The sequence below is a fragment of the Hordeum vulgare genome, chromosome 4H (genome assembly GCF_904849725.1).
Source record: "Hordeum vulgare subsp. vulgare chromosome 4H, MorexV3_pseudomolecules_assembly, whole genome shotgun sequence".
NCBI lineage: Eukaryota > Viridiplantae > Streptophyta > Magnoliopsida > Poales > Poaceae > Hordeum > Hordeum vulgare.
In genome coordinates this window covers 571,583,020-571,592,081 of record NC_058521.1, presented here as the reverse complement: position 1 = coordinate 571,592,081, position 9,062 = coordinate 571,583,020, and the positions used below count along the sequence as shown (strand labels likewise).

The 9,062-nt window shown below is 43.5% G+C and overlaps 1 protein-coding gene across 1 annotated transcript; it reads left to right on the top strand.

The window, feature by feature from the left end:
- Nucleotides 1-2,437: 2,437 nt before the first annotated feature.
- Nucleotides 2,438-8,604, top strand: LOC123450785 (ethylene-responsive transcription factor ERF073-like). The gene is made up of 3 exons (XM_045127878.1): nucleotides 2,438-2,783; nucleotides 2,954-3,474; nucleotides 8,488-8,604. Exons 1-3 carry the CDS (start codon nucleotides 2,438-2,440, stop codon nucleotides 8,602-8,604), a joined length of 984 nt encoding a protein of 327 aa, XP_044983813.1.
- The last annotated feature ends 458 nt before the right edge of the window (nucleotides 8,605-9,062 follow it).

Genomic DNA, 9,062 nt, shown 5'->3' with positions numbered 1-9,062 from the left:
CAACAAATATAAAAATAATGATTTTTTCTGAAAGAGAATGAATTAATGGCATTCGTATTTCCTTTAAGAAGAAAAGTAAATTTTAACAAAAAAATACACACAACTTTGCACCGAAATTGCATTTTTTAATATATATAAATAATAATCATTTAATCACATAATTTTGGCACATACTCCCTCTGTATCAAAATATAAGACATTTGTTACACGATCGTTGTATCAAAAAACGTCATATATTTTGATACGGAGGGATTATTATGTTTTATTTCTGTGTGTGTGTGTGTGTGTGTGTATGTATATATATATATATAGACTCAACAACATCCCAAATGTACTCATAAAACAAAAAACAAAAAATAACTACCAAAAAGAGAGAGAAAAATAAAAACAAAAACGCATAAAACATAAAATAGAAAAATAAAGGAGAAAGAAGAAGGCTATGTCGCACTGGAATGGGCTTTGGCCCGTTAAATAATTGACTGGCCCAAATATGTGGTCAGTCAAAAAAAAACCCAAGATAACAAGCAGACTAACTTAGAAAAAAATGTACACGAAACTTAAAGTTGAAATCAACGGCCCAAATATTGACTAATCCAACATTAATTTTCAGGCAACTTATTATTATTATTTTTCAGGAAAATGCGTGTTTATTTTTCGGAAATAACGCTACAGTCAGCTAATACAAAATCTATGGCCATGTCTGAATCATGGTGTAATCAACAAACGGTGCTACCTCCAGTTACGTGTGTATAACTAAAGTGTTGTCATTAACCATCCTTGGTGGTCACCCGCAAAAAAAACATCATTGATGGTACATAGTAGTTCCTCTGTTTCTAAATATTTTCTGTAGCATTTCCTCTGTTTCTAAATACTTTTTATTGGGAGAACTAGATTAGTTTTTTGCAATAATAAATATTGTGATAGAGAGGAAGTATTAATTAAGCTAAGCTTTAAGCACTGTCGGTTAAATAAATCGTCCACTTGGCAATACCGTCTTACGGCGAAACTGGCACGCCGTGCAGGCCAGGGTTTCGGGAAAGGATCGATGGTTGCTCCGGTGGCCGGAGCTACAGATAGACATCGCAAGTGTCGGGCAGCCGTCTTAAAGTAAATGCACGCATCGGCTCTTCACGTCCGTTTCCCGCCGCACGTCCTTATCCGTCATGAATTTCGGAGACTTTGCCCCCTCAGCCCCTCCAAGTAACTCGCCGTCTATGGTCCTGTTTCTTTAAAAAGTCCTAAGATTTTTTAAGTCCAACTAAAAACTCTCTAGTTCTTACCCGTTTCTTTTCAGAGAGTAAATATGGACTAGAGGTCATTAAATGACATGCAAAAAGACCATGTTACCCCTAGTAATGTACTAGAAATTATTAAATGACATGCTAAAAGTAGGGGTACTATTGAAAAAAGTGAAAAAAAAAGTCCCAAAAAGACCCTCCCATAGGGACTTCTTCCTTTAGTCCCAAATACCCCTTTTAATCCCTAAAAGTCCCTCATGTTTCTTTCACATGGGACTAAAAGAAACTTTTTTTAGTCCCTACAACGAAAAGTCCGTGTAAAGAAACACCCCCTATATTACCATCGGAGACCACAACACCACACCACGACGAATCACCTTGATCAAGCTGCCCTGAGGTCGTCAGTCATCACCACTCAAAGTAAGAGGGTGCTTGGATACGTTTTAGTTCCATGACTAAAAGTAATGGGACTAAAACTTGCTAGCCTCATCCATGCTTGGATCCAAATACTAAATACACTAAAATCAAGTTAATGAGCATTTATTATCCTCCAAACCCTTCAATCCAGAACTCGTCTGTGTTAAAGGAGAGGAGTTAAATGAGGAGAGAGAGGACTAATCCACATTTTAGAGGGGTACCCCTGACTAAAATTTTAGCCCCTCTTTAGTGAGTGATGCTTGGAACTTTAGCCTGCTAAATAGACTATTTTTAATCAGACTAAGATGGTGCTTGGATCCAAGGGACTTATTTTAGTCTGATTAAAAATAGTCTCTTTAAAAGGCTAAAGTTCCAAGCACCCATGAATAAAGAGGGGCTAAAACTAGTCTTGAGACTAATTTTTTTTAGCCAGAGGTACCCCTACTAAAATGTGGATTAGTCATCTCTCTCCTCATTTAACTCCTCTCCTAGAACATAGGCGAGTTCTGAATTGAAGGGTTTGAAGGATAATAAATAATCATTAACTTGATTTTAGTCTCTTTAGTATTTGGATCCAAGCATAGATGAGGCTAGCAAGTGTTAGTCCTACTACTTTTAGTCATGAGACTAAAATATATCCATGCATCCTCTAAAATAAGGCCCTTGGATCCAAGCACCCTCTAAGAAAAAGAGGGTAGCAACCGACCGACAAGCCACAAACCAAGAGGGACGCACGCGTATACGTACGTAGGTTATGTACACACAACAAGAAGTGATTAACGATGTGCAGCGATGCAATCCTCGCCGAGCTCATACCGAGCGCGCCGGCAAGGCGCATCTCGACGGTCCACCTCTTTCCCAAGCAGCGGAGGGTCGACAGCTTCGAGGCTGCTTTCAAGCGCTTCGACGAGGACTCTGAGGAGGAGGAGGTGCTCCAGTGCGCGGGTTTCGAGTTTGGCGCCCACAGGCAGCCGGCAGCGAGGCCGGCGCAGTTCAGAGGCATCCGGCGCCGGCCGTGGGGCAAATGGGCGGCAGAGATCCACGACCCCATCAAGGGCGTCCGGGTCTGGCTCGGCACCTTCCCCTCCGCCGAGGCCGCCTCGCACGCCTACGACGCCGCCGCCCGCAGGGACGATTCTAGGGGGACGAGGGGGGCTAGACTCCCCTAACAAATTCATTTTTCTACTATAATAGTGATCATTGTAGCCAAAAAAAATGAATTATATGAATTTTGCCTCCTTCATGTATAAACTAGCCTCCCTATGCTTGCATGCTCGCTCCCTCCCTGGCCGCCCGCGATTTTAGCGGCGCCAACGCCAGGCTCAACTTCCCCTCTTCGTCCACGAGCGCACCCATGCGCCGCGTGGCCGCGAAGGCGACGCCATGCCTTGTTGTTGACCTCGTCGATGACGAAGAGGATGATGCCGAAGCAGTTGATGCCGGCGGGATGAGCTCCGGATCCAGCGGCACCCTGCCAGTCTTCTCATGGCAGGGCAGGTCCACGTCCAACGAGATCATGGCGCAATATGTTCATGCTAAAGTGGAGTCCGGCCAGTCCGTCGTCGACCTAGGCAGCGCCAAGAAGCGGCCCCGGCTTGAAGCCGACGCGGTTCTGCCGGCGGTGTCCGACGATTCCGCCAACAACCAACTGTTAGACCCTTTCCTGTTTGACCAATTCAGTTTCTTGAACAGCAGCTCGTACGGGTGGCTAGATAGCCTGTTCAGCGCCGATGTCGCGAAGATCGATGACGGGCAGCTGGGGTTATGGACCTTTGGCGACGATGACCATCTCGCCGAGGACAAAGCTCGGCGCGTGCAAGTTTTTTTTTTTGAAAGATCCAGCTTCGAATGCTGGCATATATAAAACATAGCAGGTAGAAATGCGGTTATAAAAGGGGCGGGGGATACGATCGAAAGATCAAGGAGAAAATCGTGAGAGAAAGGAAAAAAATGGGAGAGGAAAAGAACAGAGCAAGTAGAGTAGTAGTGTATCATCAAAGACGACATGATAGGACACTCGCAAGCGTGTGACAGTGTGAGGCTCCCCCACACCTTGTTGATGATCTTTCTTTCATCGAATGAACAAATAAATAAATAAGGGCGGTACTGGGCCAGTGCTCGCGGCGGTCGGAGCTCAGTCGTCAAATTCACGGACCGCATCGTTTGATCTTCAATTCAGCAAAAATTCCTCGATGCAACAAATTTTGATCACGACGTTGCAAATTTCGTCCACGGTTGCAATAAAAGTATGATTATATCAAAAAAATATCAACGTGGTCGTAAGAAAAAAACGACGCTGATGATGCGTGGTAGCAAAACAAAATGTGGTTTATAGCAAAACAATCCGGTGAACTCGGTTTGTAACTCTCACGAACGTGTATGCAACTTTTCGTGAATGGTTGCAACAAAAAATGATACCTGTTGTAGCAAAAATTAACACGGTTGTAACAAAAGTCAAACGCCGGTTGTAGCAAAAAAAAATCAAACGAACTCGAGTTACAACCAAACATGAATGTAACTTTTTTAGTGAACAAATTATAGCAAAATGAGAAACGATTGAAGAAAAATTAAACGTGGTTGCAGCAAATCCGGACGAAAAAATGTTGCAAGCCCTGGCCAGCCAGCTGCGCGCGACCGGCCGAACGATTCGGCTGGCGCGTCGGCTGGAAAGCGTTTCCCAATAAATAAACGGCTTTGCTAAAAATTAGTCGCGAAGTCTCAGTCGATACTATAGTCCGTTGATTTTGCATTGAGATTCGTGCAAATAATATTTTTCCTCATTTTTTTTCTTTTTGCATATTATATTACTTGAGTGAGACTTCTGTCGACTGAGACCTAGACACTTCCATAAATAAAACACCTTGTTGATGATGTAAAAACTTCGTAGTTTTGGATTTCTCGTGTCCGACTTCAACGTAGTAAGTCGTTTCTGTGCAAAAAAATAGCAGACCTGCCCATTTGTGTTTATGGCATCCCCTATAAGTACTTGATACTTCTTGTCTGCCTTTCTTCCTACTTTTGTACCAACAATGCATGTTCTTAATACGCAAACTAAATAGTGCATATTTATTTTTCACAATAAGTTCATTTTCCTAAGTTTTCATGTTGCTCTTTATCTTGGACATATCGGATTATTTACTAGGTCCATGAGGCATGCTAGTGCACTAGCTTGTAAAAAAAACGTTGTTATCAAAGAAGGAGGGTGCTACGCGGATTGAACAATTTCGTTCTATTTGTCTGTTAAACGTTAGCTTCAATTTTTTTTACGAAGGTGGGAACGGATAGGCTAATTAAGATGGCCCATTCGGTGGTGCAATCTACGCAGACAACCTTTATGCCTGGACGTAACATTCTAGAAGGGGTCGTGGTCTTACATGAGATGCACTCCAAAAAACTTGACGGGGTGATATTCAAAGTAGATTTTGAAAAAGCATACGACAAAGTGAAATGGTCTTTTCTGCAACAAACCCTACGTATGAAGGGGTTTGGTGAGATATGGCAAGCATATCGACTGTTTTATAAAAAAAAAGGAAGTATCGGTATCACAGTAAATGATGATGTGGGTCATTTCTTTCAAACACTGAAGGGTCTCACACAAGGTGATCCTATGTCTCCTATTTTATTTAACATTGTTGCAGATATGTTGGCACTCATGATCAGGAGAGCCAATGAGAAGGACCTTATAGGGGGACTAGTACCACATCTTGTAGATGGGGGTGTCTCTATTCTACAGTATGCATATGACACGATCCTTTTCATGGAACATAATTTTAACAAGGCCAGAAACATGAAACTCATCTTGTGCTTATTTGAATAGCTATCTGGGCTGAAGATTAATTTTAACAAAAGTGAACTGTGTTGCTTTGGAAATGCCAAAACAGAACAGCACACTTATAATCAACTGTTCGGCTGTGAAAGTGGTAATTTACCTTTCACGTACTTAGGGATCCCTATCCATCACCGAAAGTTGACAAATAAGGAGTGGAAATGTATCGAAGACGGATTTGAAAAAAAATTAAGCTACTCGAAAGGCAAGCTTTTATCCTATGGAGGACGTTTGGTACTTGTTAATTCTGTATTATCAAGCATGCTCATGTTTCTTCTATCCTTTTTTGAAGTACCAGTTGGGGTGCGAAAAAGGTTGAATTTCTATCGGTCTAGGTTTTTCTGGCTGAGTGATGATGTCAAGACCAAGTATAGGCTTATTAGATGGTACATAATCTGGAGACCAAAGGACCACGAAGGTTTAGGGATTGAGAATTTAGAGGTTAAGAACAGATGTCTGCTCAGCAAATGGTTGTTCAGACTATCTGTGGAAACAGAAGGTATGTGGGTATAAATTCTGAAGAACAAATACTTACAACACAAGACCTTAGCTCAGGTCACCACAAGATGAAGTGACTCTCCTTTCTGGAAGGGTCTGATGAAGTCTAAAACTGCATTTTTCAAGAGGACTAGGTTTGTCATCGGAAATGATTAATTAACTAGATTCTAGGAAGATACATGGCATGGGGGGAGCCCTTGGCTCTTCAGTATCCGCAACTTTACAATATTGCCCAACATCAACAGGTGTCCGTTGCGACAATATTGCGTGACAATACTCCTCTAAATATTCAGTTTCGTAGAGCCTTGATTGGTGACAGACGGATTAGCTGGCTGTATCTAGTCAGAAGGCTGATGGACATCAGCCTTTCTGACTGCCCTGATAGTGTTCAATGGAGGTTGACCACTAATGGCATATTTATTGTAAAATTTATGTACGTGCACCTCATAGATTCCGCGCTTATTCCAAAATCCATGCATATATGGAAGGTCAAAGTTCCCCTTAAGATAAAAATCTTGATGTGGTTTGTTCACAAAGGAGTTATTTTAAACTGATGATAACTTGGCCAAGCGTAATTGGAAAGGAAATTAAAAATGCAGCTTTTGTCAGAATAAAGAAACTATTAAGCATCTCTTTCTAGATTGTCCTATGGCTAAACTTTTATGGTGCTCGATTCATATCGCTTTCAACATAAGCCCTCCTACTAGCATTAACACGTTATTTGGGTCGTAGTTAAAGGGGGTTAATGTTTAATATGCTAAACTTACTCGGTTTGGTACATGTGCACTATTCTGGGCTGCATGGAACTGCATAAATGATTTAGTGTTTAACACACAAAGCTATATTCACTTTTTGCAGGTTATCTTCGGGGCTACTGTCTTGATCCGCACGTGGTCCTTACTCACTCCTGCGAAAGGCGGTGAGCCTTTGGTTACTGGGTGTGCCCGATGGAAGATGATAGCTCAGGGTATCTTCAACCAATTTGGATGACGACATATTAATAGGATAGGTGGATAGTCATCTAAGCCTATTTCCATTATCGGTTGCGGCGCGATAGACGCCTTGTATCTTTTATTTTTTTCAAGACCGCTATGTACTTGGTTAAGACTGGTTTCGTGTTTAATAAAAGGTTATATGCATCACTCGATGCAGAGGCCAGGACGATGCCTCCTTTTCTAAGAAAAGAAATCATGACATCGACATAGTACATACTTCTTCCATTCCACAATGTAGTGCGGCCGCGCTTCCTAAGATTTAAATTTAATTATAAATTTCACCAATGAGACTCACTGCGACTATAGCAAAAATTATACCATTGAATTTTTATTTTCGATATGAATTTAATGGTGAAAATATGAATTCAATGGTATAATTTTTGCTTCCAACGCAATCATTTTTGTTGGTTAAATGTATGGTCAAACTTAGATCCTAGAAATTACGGACGCGGTACATTGTGAAATGAAGGGAGTATCAGTTTTCCTCAATGTTGGCCACTCGTGTGTCGTAATTGACACGAGGTCTTGTGGAGTGGATACTTCATAGTTCTTCACCTCAACGGGAGTGTACCAGGTGTGTTTCTTCCACTACAATCATGACCTTTTCTCTCCCATGGTGATAGAAGGACATCTAGTTCGGCAGAGCGAGTTCCCATTTTTTTTTTCTAAGCGAAGCTAAAATATTTGCCTTTTGATTAATTGAGTAAGGACAGTTGTAAGATTCAAGAACCAGAGGTTTTTGGCCTCATCCTACCCCAAAAAGATAAAGGCATAAGAACATCTCTAGCATACCCGTATAATTATCGAAACTGTAAAATTTCGATGATTATACGGATTTGGGCCGTTTTTACTACTAGACTAGCTACTGTAAACACGGTCCGGTCCGTAATTTTTTTGCGGTGGCACGTAAATTCGACCCCTCGACCACTATATATGCGGGTTCGGCCGCTGGATACGGGTCGAAACCCCATCCCTCCGCCGCAGTAAAAAATCCCCATACCTCACCGCCGTCGCCTCAGATCCGTCGCCGCGCGCCTCCATTCCGCCGTCTAGCCGCTCCAATCCACCGCCCAAGATGGCCAACTCCACTGGTCGTGGCAACGACGACCCCGAGAGGGGTTGTCGCATCAGATCCGACGCCACAGGGAAGCGCGCCGCCCGACGGTACATGTAGTGGGGCCTGACAGCGCCGCCGTCGCTCCTCCATCATGAGACAGAGGAGTACGGCAGCGCGCGCGACCGCCTCTTCTCCAGTAGCTCCTCCGATGCGTTGAGCGCACGCTCGCGCTCCTCCCTCCCGAGTGAAGAGGGAGCTAGAGGAGCTCCCGCCGGTGAAGATGGAGCCGGAGGCCGTGACGGGGGCGTCGTTGGACCAGAGGACTTCCTCCCCCCCCCCCCCCCCCCCCGGCGGAGGGGAACAACCTTTTGCCCGCGTTGCTAACGCGCACTTCACGGGAGGCGGAAGAGGACCGGCAACGTCGCCTAGGAGATCGACACCATGCTCTATAAGCAGGGTGTCGCGTCGGCCCTCGCCTTCGGCGACAAGGTTGAGGAGTGGCGCTGCGAAGCCACTGTACAGGAGCGCATCTATATCGAACTCTCCGACGACGACGACGACGACGACGACTGAGCGTTGCCGCATCAACTACCACACAAGCTCCGCTGAGCTCAATTTTACGTAGTGCGGTAGGGTAGTTATTAGCTACGGTGAGCTTCGGTAGGGTTAGCTTAGCTCTACCTCCTTCTAGTACTTGTGCAGAATGGAATGTAGTATGTATGATCATGTAGTATGTGATGAAACTATGAATGAGTGTGGTTGCAATTTCACCCGTGAAAGTTTGTTTTTTAAATTATGCAGTTTTATATGCGGGGTCTGTCCTCCAGCGCAGGATTTCGTCCCGCAAAACCCCGCTTCATCGAACTGTAAATGACTTTTGCGGATCGTAAAAATGCGGGGTCTTCTAGAGATGCTCTAAACAGAATACTCACATTATAAATGTTTGCCAAGATGCTTTGTAGATGTTAAGCCCCACATTTGGGCTTCTCTAGTTTTGTCGATGAGGACAGTCCATAACATACATTTGCTTT